Consider the following 14,164-nt stretch of genomic DNA (forward strand, 5'->3'; position numbering starts at 1 on the left):
TATCTTATAAAATGTGTACAAGAACTATTATATGAAGAAAACTATAAATCTGATGACAGAAATCAAAGAACTTAAAAACTGGAGACATTCAGTATTGTCAAGTATAATACTGTTTAAGGATAAGGAATAAGAAGGGAGCATAGTGTGTTTTTAGGGCAGTGAAATTATTGTATACGTTACATCAAAGAATAAGTTTGTCCTAAACCACTCAGCCTTGGGAATTGTGTACATGTAGGTGCATCAGCTGTGGCAAGTGCAATCCTCTCAAGGAGAATATTAACAGTGGCTGGTACAATAAATGTGTGCAGGGAAATCTCTGTACATTCTTCAGAATTTTGTTAGGAACTTAAAGTTGCTCTAAAAATTGTGTTTTATTAAAGAAATAAAGCAGGAAAGAGAAATTGTAGCTTAGAGGTAAATACTGAAAAATTGGAAGCAAAAGCATGTAAAAGATTGCACATTTCTGAGAGCACACATTAGAGGTTAAAAAGCCAGTGTGAGTTCATAAATGACAGAAACACCACAGTGGCTTGTGCCGAACTGCAGAGTTCCATTGCCTGGCTTTGAAACTTGATTCAATCAGCACTGCTGGCTATATAAACTTGGTCAAATTACTTGACCTCTCTGGGTCTGTTTTCTCATTTTTAAAATGGAAGAAAAGGCTACTTCATAGAATTATTGTGGACATTTATGGTTGGTCAAATGTAAAGTGTTTAAAAGAGTTTCTGGTACACAGGTCTGCTTTTCAGAAACCAGGTGGTATTATTACCAGCATAAACAAGAACATATCACTGTTAGGTGTCAAAAAGTAAGCATTTAAAAATAATCTTCTGAAATTTTTAACATGTACTCACTCGCATACTGGACCTCCGTAACTTTTTACGAACATCTCTTCGGATGTCATTCACAGCCACAGACTCCAGCTGTTGGTAACGCTGAATTTCCTGGTTTATGGTTCCTTCACTTGCACCCAATTTTCTAAAGGAAAACAAAACAAAACCCAAAGAAAAAGAAAATCAAAACAACAACAACAACAACAACAAAAACCCCACCAAAATAAAGAGAGGTTATTGTAAAGAAGAAAGTAAAACTGATTTTTAACTGCTCATTTTTCAGTTCTCTTGCTTATAGGGAAGCAAAGGACAGTATCTGAATGGGTACACCTGCAACTTTAACACTAATATCTGGAAAGTTAAAAAGACCCACTTGTTGTGGGATATTTGTACACTGTGTGAAGATATATTTGTTGTGAATGGTATAATAAAAAGTTGAACAGCTAATAGCTAGGCCGGAGGTATAGGTGAGCTTTCCAGGGAGAGAAAGGAAGAGGAGGAAGAACTGAGGCCAGTGAAATGCCAGTGTGACTCTAAAGAAGTTGGATATATGGTACAGATCAGAGGTAACTGAGCCACTACGCAGAACGCAGATTAAAAAATATGGGTTAATTAAATTATAAGAGCTAGTTGGGGAAAAGCTAAGCTAAGGCCAAGCTTTCACAATTAATAATAAGTCTCCATGTCATTATTTGTGAGTTGGCAGCCCAAAGAAAAATCCGTCTATACCCACTAACATCTGAGGAAAGGCTTTTACACTCTCTATCCATTGATGTAGCAAAAGGTGCTAGTAATCTCATGCAAACCAAACACTCACTCTGCAGAAAAATGTATATATGATTTTGGAAGACTAATATATTTTGCCTAATATATATATATATATAATTTTGACACACACACACACACACACACACACACACACACACATATATATATATATATATATATATATATATATATATATATAATTTTGACATATATATAATTTTTCTCCCTGAGGATAAAACTCAAATTGATGGAAAATAGGAATCATTACACAATAATTTATAGACGAGTTCTAAGGTCTTTCACTTTTCAAGATTCCTGTATTTGTGGGAAGTCCTGATTGAACAACAACAACAAAATCCCCACAGGTGTAAGTATTTGAAGATTAGGAAAGAGGAAGCATGGCCATCAACTTTGAGAAAATCAAAGTTTCAAAGTTTAGCAAGAACAATATTTATCCTTGCACAGAAGGTACTAAGTAAAATTACAATACATTAGGCAAAAAAAAAAAAAAAGTTACTGATGCGTACTGCCTTACCTCTATGTGTGTTCTAAAGAACTGTTAATATCAACAGGCAAGACTTAACAAAAAGCCCCAAGACTTTGAATTCATATTTATACAAGTAAAAACCTCAGTTTTTTACTCTGAGATAGTTTTCTCATCAGTACATTTGGAAAATGCTATTTAACTTCACAACTATACTGTGAGGTTCACTGTGAGACAGCATGTCACACCAGAACAGGCACCCATAAATGCTGATTCTTAACTCCTCAAAAAAACTTTCAGAAATAAGGTTAGCAAACCAATAAACATACTCAACCATGCACGTGAATACATGCAAGCACAGACATGCACATAGAGTTGTGTATATGTGATATAAAGTAAGCCATTCACTTCAGAGAGATGAGGAGCTGTGAAAACAGAAACTAAGATTCCAAGCTTAACTTTATTATTAATGAGCTCAGAAAAATTACTGTACTTCTTGGAGCACTGATTACTTCATTGATAAACTAAAAGGTTTCCTTTATCTTTAGCATCCTATTTTTCTATAACTACAGAATGCTATATTAAGTTAAAAAAACCAATGACATACTTAAGATCATCTATTACTTTGGCCTGTTCATTCAGTTCTCTGATGTCCACTAAACGCTTTACAATCTTTCTTCCTCTGGGTTCTCCCGGCTGGGTAGAAGATGTTCCTTGTCGTCGATAATCTATAGCTTCCTAAAACATTGAAAGTATATATGTTAATACCACTTTCAGTTCATACAGACAATCTATACTACAAAATTAATGCCTCAGATCAAAGAAAGCATGCAAGGAATCAAACCCATCTACAGCAAGTAAGCTGATTGCAGGTCTCCACTGATTCAAATCCCCTCATTTCATAAGAAACCTACTGAGTTGCTACCTACGTTTCCCCATGAGTGTGCTCTGCACGCTTTCAAATGGGACTGGCTAGACTGAGGGGAGCCCCGCATCTCTGAATCACACAGATACTCTGCAGGAACAGAATAGCGCTGATTTGGGGGAGCCAGGCCTAGTAGGTGATTTACAAGTCGCTGCCCAAAGGTGAGTTTGTGGCCATCTCCACTTACTGTACTTCCATCTGAACTCTAAATAATAAACAGTATTATTAATTTAAAATTACTTTAAAAGACAAAACTATTTCATAATACAACAGATATATTTAAAAATCTCTTTACAAATCAAAACCAGGATGAAATCCGAAAGTCACTTTCTTTTTGACTACTAAATAACTTGATCCTACAGTAAGCAGTAGAGCTGGAAAAACACATTTTAAATGTATATGTCACAGTGTAAGCACTCTGCTTTTAAAAGACTTATTTATAAAACTCTTTCCTGAGCTATGGTTTACAAACCATAAGACCCATCCATTTAGCATGTACACTCCATGGTTTTAGGCTATCTAGAACTCTACAGTCACCACCACACTCTCAGCATCACCCAGGAAAGCACCCTTCTTTGTCACAGGCCTTTCCATCTCTGTTCTCAAACCTCATCACCCAACCGGACTGAGGACCCACTGATCTACTTTTTATGCTTTGATTTATCTTACTCCACTTTCAACGTTATTACATTACATTAAGGTTAAGGCACATTTCATAATGGCATTATTATGAAATACACAACAGCACTGTAAAATGCAGACCCAGAAACCACCACCTTCTTCCCTTCCTCCACAAATAGCAACCACAACACACAAAATAACACTGAATTATCAGGTATTTGTTTCAAGAAAACCAGTCTTGAAATTATTGCACTTACATTATGGATTGTGGGAGACATAGTATCAACTTCATCTTCATCTGATAGGTCAGCTATGTTTACTGAATTGAGGTCAGCAATGTCATCTATGTCTTCCTCTCCTGTCAGTGTTGTAAGAGTGTTGCCCAGAGCATTAAGCCTTTTGCCAATGTTAGGGTCCATGTGGACATCAATCCCACACATTTTCCACAATACATTGAGAGTCCATGTTCCAGCACTACTACTTTCTGTTTAAATAAAGAAGTGGTATTAAAAAAATCCTAGGAATAGGAGTATAAGAAATTCTGAATTGTATGATGGCCTTTCACAGCAAGAGCTGTCTGAAACACCAGACAGTGAACTGGTTTCCAAGTATACAGTGTGCATCTACCTCTTCTGTATAAATAGCATGGCTCTTTATCTCAAGGGCTACATGTTCCCTCTGAGCTCAATAGATCTCCCTGCCCATGAGACTAGCGTGAACCATTATAAACTCATCCATCAGCTACAAGTAACTAAATAACTGGTCAAAGTAAACATCAAAACTAAAAAAACAAAAATCTTTCTCTGTACTTAAGGTTGGTCTATTTTAAATGAGAGTGGAAATGAGGCCATGAGCTCTTTCCATCCATGTGATGTCATCAATTAAATCAAAGCAAACAAACAAAAAAGGATCCAAAATAAAAGAGGCAGTGAGAGAGGAACAAAAGCCAGAGTTGAACAGGCCCTGGTGACAGTTAGATACTGGTTCCAGTTGTCCCCTCCCTTCCCTGACACAGCATTCTTAAATTTAACATCATCTTCAAATATCCTAGGACAAGACCTTGCTTCTTGTTAAGCAGGATTGAGTAGGCTGTATAAACAGACAGTCCTGGTAAAGACATGTGTCTTCTCCCAAAAGGTAAGTTTACTCAGTCTCTAGCCTCCTAGCAGGGCTGCCGGAAACTGTCTTAACTTTTTAATCCTTTGTTGCTGGGGATGGCAGGTGCCTCTTGAGATAGCTATTCAGGATGAACACTAAGGGTAAAGTTGGAAGAGTGTCAAGGAATATCGAGAAAAGAAAAGATCACTAGAAACATTACTGGCTTCGATCAGTCTATGCCTCTCAATACCCTAATTAATAGTTGACCCTGTAATCTTTTTAGCTGAGACACTCCCACATTCCCACAAGTTACTGTCCAACTGTTTTCCTATGCCTTACTGTCTTGAGGTATTCCTTTGATATATCACCATTTGATTTCTTGCTAAAAATATTTAATAGCCTCCCTATCCATCAACAAATCAACTCCTGAATTTGGCATTTGAGATTTCCTATCTTATTTTCACCTAACTCTGTTTTAGTCAAAATAAACAGCGAACCTACCAGCTGCAGCTTGCCCTGTAGTCCTTGAACAAACTTCATAGGTGCCATCTGGAACTACACCTGCACAAGAATGACCCCAACACAATTATCAATAAAAATATGCTTGTAATTAAATGCAATACCACATGTTTTCTCCCAAAGACAATTGCCTAAATGTAAACAGGATTTTTAGTTCTGCTATGCTTCAATTCCTACCCACAAAAGGAGAATCTTTGGACTCAGCCCTGTTCTACAAAGTGTAGCATTTTATTTTATGATTTTAGCAACTTACCTAGAGTTTTGGCTTTACTTGTAGCATGTAGTTATTAGAATCACAGTACTTGGTCACTTCTAGATGGCTTTCTACCAACCTCTAGGATTCTATGATAATTTGTGACTTCGTGTATACACAACACACACACACACACACACACACACACACACACACACACACACACACACACACATTGTTGTTGCTGGTTTTGTTTTTTGATGACAGGCTCTAGCTATGCAGCTTGGCTTGACCTTGAACTCACAATCCAGTCTCAGACTTCCGAGTACCAGGATTACAGAGGAGGCACTAAACTTTGGTGAGAATATTTTCTTTAATTAAAAAAATTTTACATTTCTTTATTATGTGTGTGAGTATGTGCAAGTGCAAGTATAGAGCAGGAGTTAGTTCTCTCTCCTCCTATCCTGTGGGTGCAGGAGATTGAACTAACCTTATGGCAAGTGCCTTTACTGGCTGAGCCATCTGGACAGCCCCATGTATGAACATTTTAAGAATGGAAGTCATTGAAAAAGAATTGACAATTTAGAATTACCATACTAGGTTAGAAATAATCTGTCACTTTTGTCATCTCTTTGCCAATTTGTCAATCTCACGATCTTGGATCTAAGCCTAGAAGCATATTTACTTTTAACTACAAACTGGTACTACCATCTGGCTTTAACTTGATACCTTAAACTTAATCAGTGAAGAATATGCTATCTTTGAAATCATCTCTAAGCAAAGTAAGTTGTAAAGAAAGAATTAAGGTCACCTTCAGTAAACCTTAATGGAAATAAAATATCAATCTAAATTTGATTACAGTAATAAGTGAAATAAATGTCCTTTTATAACTTTGTGTGAATCTTAAATTGGTATTCACATGTTACTTAAAGTTGGAGTGACTTCCCTTTTCTAGGTACTTTGACACTAAGTTTGTCTTTCCTTGAACATTTTCTAAAAAGAAAAATATTCACCGGGCGGCGGCAGTAGCACACGCCTTTAATCTCAGCACCCAGGAGGCAGAGCCAGGCAGATCTCTGTAAGTTCCGAGGCCAGACTGGTCTACAGAGTGAGACTCAGGACAGGAACCAAAGCTACACAGAGAAACCCTGTCTCGAAAAACTAAAAAAGAAAAAAAAGAAATGAAAAGAATAGAAAAGAAAAAATATTCCCAACTTAGGCACACTATCCTTTGTGAGGAAGGATCAATTCTTTTTTTTTTCTTCTTCTTCTTTTTGTGATCCTCAGGGCCTCATGGTGTAGTGCATTGCACACTGGCTTCAAACTTTTGCTATATAGTTGAGTATTAGTAGGTTGACCTTGAACTCAAAATCCTTTGGCCTCTTTGTGGAATTGGAAGAATTCCCAATGATACTCTCAAATCCTAGAAACTTGGGCCATGTTATTGGATTATTCCTTGTGTCACCAGTAACTAAAGCTAGAATTCTAGTCCAGGGGATTTACAGGTTCTCTATGTTTAATCAATTGGATCTTGCAGTTACTACTTTCTTTCAGGATCTATGGAACAAAAATGGTTTATCTGGTCATTCATGGTTTGACTACAGGAAAAAACAAGGAGAGATCAAAGCCTCAAATGTATAGAAGTCTCTCTGCTTCACTAGAAGGTAGAAGTTATAGGTTTTTACAAATGTATTTTGTTACCTTTAATATTAAGGGCTACAAATAACCCTTATTTCATTTCTAAAAGCATTCCTATATCTGAACATCCTTTAGTTATCAACAGGTATTTTAATTTTTTATGATTATAAGCCTCATAAGTAGAAAATAAACAAAACTCACAAGCATTCATTACTAGATCTCCACGGATTTCTGGTTTCCAGTCATCCCACGATGTCTCAAAGCCATCAGCAAAACGGATACAAAAGTTCTTGAAATGGCCTTTGCTAACCAGAGACTCTGAGGAACATGCAGTGATGAGAGTACTTTCAATGGTTAGCACGAGAGCAGAGCCAGTGTCAAGGTCTCCAGTGTGATTAGACTGAAGAAATACCACAGGAAAATAGAGGCAAAAGGTGAGTTAAACATCTTTTTTTTTTTTAAAAAAAAAAAAAAGACTTAATTTATGTGTATGAATGTTTTGCTTGTCCTTAAGTATGTGCATCACACGAGTGTGTGGTGCCCACAGAAGTCAAAAGAAGACTTCAGATACACTGAACTAGAGTTACAGATGGTTGCAAGCCATCACATGGGTGCTGAGAATTAAAACCAGGTTCTCTGCAAGAACAAGAGCCATTTCTCTAGACCAGATGACTTCTGAAATTTGGAAATCTTCACATTCATAAGAATAAGAATCTAGGCCGGGCGGTGGTGGCGCACGCCTTTAATCCCAGCACTCGGGAGGCAGAGCCAGGCGGATCTCTGTGAGTTCGAGGCCAGCCTGGGCTACCAAGTGAGCTCCAGGAAAGGCGCAAAGCTACACAGAGAAACCCTGTCTCGAAAAACCAAAAAAAAAAAAAAAAAAAAAAAAAAGAATCTAGAAAGGGTCAAATCTAGAAATTCTCAAAACAAAGCAACTTGGAAAAATAAGTTTCAAACATTACTCAAACGAAAATTTTGCTTGTGTGTTTCTCTTTTTAATATGCAAAGGGCTAATTATCTGTTTTTCTAGCCTCTGTTTAAATAATGGGGAACATTCTCACTATGACAACCAGTTCTTGTGTGTGTAGCTTTCTTGAAGCCTCTCATCGTGTCATCAAAAAGCCTCCATGTTTCAACTCTTTAGATATAAACAACACTGCCCCTCTTCAACTCCAAGTTTCTCTTAGCAGTGTTCTGCCAAACAAAACCCTAAATATGAATTCATCCCATTCACAGGCTTATCTCTGCCATGACATTTAAAGTATTAAAAGTGACAGTTAAGGTAAACTGTAACAAGACAGATCTTACCATGTGATTGTTAGGGCTATTTCTCCTTGGTCTGACAGAGGCTCACAACATTTTCTTGCTTAACCACATGTTCAAGTACATATACCTTCCTGAAAACTGGGCCTAAACTATGAAGACAGCATCCTTGCCTATCCAATTACATAAATAACTTGCAAGTTTCCTTATCATTATTTAATATTCATACTTAATACAGTTTGTAAGCAAACTGAAATTCCCTGCCATATTACAGATGGCATTATTAAAATGCATTCTGAAATATCCCTTCGTTTCCACTTTAATACAAAGTTTAATATAAAGATTTCTTTGCTTAAAAAAAAAGATTCTGAAGCTTAATCACAAAAGCAAGAATTAAGAGTTCTTGTTCAAATTATAAACTGTTCTACTTAAAATTGTTACATTCTAATCTTGGAATAAAGACTCCTACGTCTTGATTTTTCTGTACCTGTGCAGTATTTGTTATAGGGAGGCAAATTCCTAGATCATTCACAGTCAGCTGGAGGAAGAGAGTCCCAAAGGCCTGGGCTGATGTTTGCTGGATACCAGGGAGCATGTCTACCACTTCCTTTGTAGCCATGTGAATATCCTTATGTAAAGCCATTCGTTGTTCATTCCAGTTGTCATAGGCAGCCTTGTAATTCAACCAAAACAGCACAGCTTTTGCAAATTAAGAACAGGCAGAAAGAAAATTAAAGTCAATAATGTAAGTGATTTATTACAGTTAGTAAATTTCAACTACTACAGAATCCTGATGATCAATAATAATTATGAATAAAAATTACTCCTAGAAAATTATGATACTACAATTGTAATGAAACTAAAATGATATAGTCAGCACCTTTCATGGACAAGTAAAAAAAATGAAGCAGAAAGCAAGCAATTGCCTAATGGCAACAGAAAGAAAACACAAGTCCATTTATCCCTTCAATATTGTAGGACTCCTATTACACATTTGGTCCTGGGTGGAATAATAAATGCAAACAAACATGACCTTTGACCTTAACAGTACATTTTATGTTTTATGTTTGTTTGACCAAGAAATGTCCCCCTTAAGCCCATATATTTAAATACTTGGTTCCCAGTTGATGGTACTATTTGGAAGGTTATGGAAATTTTAGGACCAGAGCCTTGCTGCAGAAAATAAGCAATGGAGGTGGGTGAGAGTTTATAGCACTGCCCATTATAGTTTACTCTGGACATCCTTTGTATGGCTGAGATATTTCTTAACTTCTTGCTCAGGCTACCTGCTGTCAGGCCTCTACAGACATTTTCCCTCTGGATCCCTAAGCCCAAATAAACTCCGCATCTACAAGTTGCCTTTGTTCACAGTATTTTATCATACCAACAGAAAATCAGCTAATATACCCTTACTGCTCTGAAATATTTCTAAGGATGTAGACATAGTGTAAGGCATATATTTTAGGATGATTTGGAAAGGTCAAAGTCATTTGAGTTTGTTAGTGAGAAACACGCCCCCCCCCCCCAAAGGAAATTCTTCATCTCATAACAGAGTGTGGAAGTTTAGGAAGATAAAATGGAGAGACAACAGAAGAGGAAAACCAAGAATGGTGCTATGCACCAGCTGGGAGTGTTTTAAGGCCCTGGTGAAGAACAATGAAAGGCTGGTGAAATGGAAGATGCACAGCAGGAGCAAAGGAACAAACAAAGTGCAAACAAAGTGCTATGGTAGCATTGCTAAGAAGGAAGTTTTTTAATGGCAGATCTAAGACCACTGCAGACTGAAAGTTTATAGGGATTCAGAAATATTGCCTCTGAAAAATAATTTAAACATTAGTTTGCCCAACTGGTCAACCTTCTTTACCACTCTTCTTTTCTGAAAGCTGATGTGCTTATAAACACTCACTTGACAAATGTTTAGCTAGCATGTAGTACTGTTCTAGGCCCTAGGATAAAAAAGTAAATAACAGATGATCTCATCTGCTTATATCCTTGCTAAACTTTACATTCAAAGATGAAACTGAAGAATTTGTTTCTCCTCTAAAAAGAATAGGAAGTTACAGACTCTTTCAAATCTAGAACAAACATTTCTGACTCCATTTTAGAAGTCTACTTGAACTCTTTTTCAGCAGACTACATTCCTTGAGGGAAGGGATCCTGATCCTGTTATTCATTTTTGTATTCCACATTTACTCAGCACACAGTAAACCTTTTCAGAATAAATGAATCAACCCATGGCAAAAACACAAATGGGTAGGTAATCCAAACAAAAAATTTAGCATCTAAGATTGAAACTTGGAATAAAATAACCATATTTATGTCAAAAGCAAAATAATTGTAAAATATGAAATGATTTTAAAAACTAGAGTTAGCAAGACTTGTTTTAGGTGCTCACATTTTAGATTTAAGAGGCATTTAGCTGTCAAACATCTGCACTAGAAAGCTAAACAGATGTATCCAGAGCATGCCCACCACCCAGAAGACAGTAATGGCCAATTGAATCTTACCTCTATCAAAGGCCACAGGTTGTGCATAAACAATTGGTCTATTCAAGGTAATAAGCACAGCTTCCCTATCTGAAGAACCACTGATTTCTTCTCGAAGGGCATTCCTTAATCCAATTCTAGTTTTAAAATAGGCAACTTGATGAAAATCAGAACCAGCTTCCTCATAAACCTAAAATAAAATTCAAAGCTTAACAGAATCAAATAATAGAAAATTTTTACCAGAACAATTTAAACATTATTAATAGTATTGTTGTACAAAAGACCTACATACAGTATACTTCTCCTAATTCAACCATTAAATGGTGTATTTCTTACATTCTGTACCATAAATGGTTAAAATTAATATGAAATGTGAAGAACTATATAAAAGGTAAATTTGGAGATGGGCTGGGGCTTTGTGGTAGAGAGCTAGCAAGCTGAGTGAACCCAACAGAAGTAAGCATGGCGATGTATTAAATCTTTCAAAATATCTATAAGATTTATTTATTTACTCTCAAAATATGTATCCATTTGAAAAATTAGTTTTTTTCATAGATAACATTTAAAATAGTTAATGTAGCCATCAATTTTTAAACTGTAACTGGTATTTAAAAAATGACTCTTTAAATCAAAATTAGGTGGGGCATATATGCAAAATTAAAACAAACAGAAAAGATCTCTGATAAACAGTAAAACTTTGTTTATTGGGGAACTATACTAGCTATTGTCTTTTTCTTAAAACTTTAAAATAATTAACATTTATTATATGTGAAATTTTCAAATATTCTACAGAGAAAGTATAAACTTAACACTTTATATATTAACTAATGAAAGCATGAGATAGTGAAATAAAAATAATAACAAACTGAAAAATTACAAGCAAATGTTTATGCAGATTCTGGATAAAGTCTCATGAGATTGCCATTGCACTAACCTGTAGTAGACAGAATACAATCAAAAATTGTAATGAAATGGCAAAGTAAGAATGTAGAGGCCTAAGTAAGTTTTCACCAGCATTTATAATATAAATTTTAGGAACTTAAATATTTCTAAAATTGTAACACATAAATTAATTTAAAGACAACAGTGACAATACCAACATATTGTGTACAAACCTGATGTTTGACAATTTGCCCTAATGCCAGATTTAAGTCTACTTGGCATTTACCAAACAGTTTCAGATAGCTGCTATTTCCTGGTGAAGCTTTGGTTTGAAGTCGATTTGAAAGTTCCAATTCAATCAGTCCAGTTTCAAATCTCACAGCTCTCATTGAAGGGGTGGTGGCTGTTACCTGAATACCCTAGCAGGTTACATATTATAAGGAAAATAAGAAAATACACCAATTATAGACTCACTCAAATGCAATCTTTTGAAATATGATAAAAAGTCATGTTTAAAACATATGTAGGATATATATAATGGGAATATTTAATTCAGTTATATTAATAGGACTTTATAGTTAATAAATTTCATTTTAATATTTTTACTTTAAAATTCAAAGTGCAGGTTAAATATATTAATTATAACTAAATAGTCTCTAGGTAAATATTTTGAACTTTAATACACAATAATATTTTTATATGAGATAATTAAGGTTTAAAGTATTATTACAGTTTTCTGCTTTGCTTTTAGCCATGCCCTGTTCTCCTACCCTTGGTTCTGAGGATAGACTGTTTCATTCAGATAATTGCACATGTGGGCAAGTGCTCTACCACAGCCCCTAAAATATTATTATTAGTTGAGCAAATATCCAACATATCTTGCAGAGTAAATTGAAAAAGAATTAGAAATATCAAATGTTCACCAGAATGTAGCAAAATAAACTGTTTCAACTATATAATATAATACAGCCTTCAGGAAAAAAAAAGCTGCAATAATCTGATATAGAAAGATATAAAAGTGTCTCCAAATAGATAAATACATGCATATATAATAATAACAGAAGGTCCAGGCATGGTAGCACACATCTTTAATCTCCCCACTTGTGAGGCAGAGGTAGGTGGATCTCTGACTTCAAGGCCAGCCTAATAATCTATATGGTGGGTTCCAGCAGGCTAGTCAGGCTGTATAACTGAGACTGTCAAAAAAAAAAAAGGGAAGAAAAGAAGGAAAGAGGGAAGGAAGGAAGGAAGGAAGGAAGGAAGGAAAGAGGGATGGAGGGAGGGAGGGGAGAGAGGGAGGGAAGGAAGAAAGGAAGAAAGGAAGGAACAAAGGAAGAAAAGAAGGAAAGAAGGGAGGGAGGAAGGAGGGAGGGAAGGAAGGAAGGAGGGAGGGAGGGAGGGAAGGAAGGGAGGGAGGGAGGGAGGGAAGGGAGGGAGGGAGGGAGGGAGGAAGGAAGGAAGGAAGGAAGGAAGGAAGGAAGGAAGGAAGGAAGGAAGGAAGGAAGGAAGGAAGGAGGTAGCAAGCTGGTAGCTCCAGGAAGCTTGGTGCCTGCCCTTAAAAAAAGGACTGAGGCTGCAACTCAGCGAGAGAGAGCCTGCTGTCTATTTGTAAGACCCCAGGCTCAAAGCCAAGCAGTGTTAAAAGAAAACGGTTTTCCCTGAGTAAACAAGATTATAGTTTATTTTTGCTTTCTATTTTGTAATTTATGTACTATACAAATATCCCACAACATACACAGACTACTTAATTAGAAAGATGGTCCTAAAAGTTATCACTGTCATGGAAATTTTACCTTAAACTGTAAATTCAGGGAATAGAGGAGAATTTTTGGCTTATCACCATCTGTTGTTCCATCATGTTCATTCCAGAGAGGAATAGGCTGCTCCCCACCTAGAAGAGGTTAAATACTGAAGAATTAGAGAAGCATCCTTATCAGAAAAAAATGAGACTGTATTTTATACATTAAAAAGAAAACAGCCACTAAAAAGAATTAAGACATGTAGAAGATGAGATTTAAGAGATTTTATATATACATATACATTTCTAAGTGTTATTTTATTTATCTGTTCTTGGTAACACAAGCACTGACTTAAAAGAACAAGATGTGTATCTAATCAAGATTTATTTAAAAGTGCTTAGTTTTTGCCCAAACTTTATCTATTCACAGTAGTTAAAGTACTCAGCTGTTGTTAACAAATCTTCTGGGTGTTTAGTTACTACTTGGATGGCTATACTAATGTGGACAGAGGGATTAAGAAGCACAGTATTTTTGTTCTTTGCTTTCCAAGATCAACTCCTAGTGTAGCCCTGGTGAGTCAAATCTGCCTGTTTTTCAGGGATGCCATGAAGACCTCACCAGGTAGACAGCAACTAATATCCATTCTACAAAGAAGAAGGTTAACACAGCAGAAAAATGTCCTCCATGTTTCCAGATGAAGTTATGGTCAAGCAAA

The 14,164-nt window shown here is 36.1% G+C and overlaps 1 protein-coding gene across 20 annotated transcripts in view; it reads right to left on the reverse strand.

Moving 5' to 3' along the window:
• Positions 1–14,164, reverse strand: part of Bltp1 (bridge-like lipid transfer protein family member 1) — a 180,106-nt gene that overhangs the window by 44,648 nt on the left and 121,294 nt on the right. For 11 of the 20 annotated variants that reach the window (XM_076573817.1, XM_076573812.1, XM_076573815.1 and 8 more), the window contains 9 exons: positions 13,504–13,601; positions 11,944–12,129; positions 10,850–11,018; positions 8,830–9,041; positions 7,281–7,479; positions 5,231–5,290; positions 3,889–4,115; positions 2,693–2,823; positions 855–978 (listed from right to left, as the gene is read on the reverse strand). In XM_076573817.1, the coding sequence (XP_076429932.1) occupies positions 855–978; positions 2,693–2,823; positions 3,889–4,115; positions 5,231–5,290; positions 7,281–7,479; positions 8,830–9,041; positions 10,850–11,018; positions 11,944–12,129; positions 13,504–13,601 (1,406 nt within the window). Of the gene's footprint in view, positions 1–854; positions 979–2,692; positions 2,824–3,014; positions 3,216–3,888; positions 4,116–5,230; positions 5,291–7,280; positions 7,480–8,829; positions 9,042–10,849; positions 11,019–11,943; positions 12,130–13,503; positions 13,602–14,164 lie in introns of all 20 variants that reach the window. The other 9 variants (XM_076573799.1, XM_076573804.1, XM_076573800.1 and 6 more) reach the window with 1 other exon arrangement.

The sequence above is a fragment of the Peromyscus maniculatus genome, chromosome 6 (genome assembly GCF_049852395.1).
Source record: "Peromyscus maniculatus bairdii isolate BWxNUB_F1_BW_parent chromosome 6, HU_Pman_BW_mat_3.1, whole genome shotgun sequence".
In the NCBI taxonomy this organism is placed as follows: Eukaryota; Metazoa; Chordata; class Mammalia; order Rodentia; family Cricetidae; genus Peromyscus; species Peromyscus maniculatus.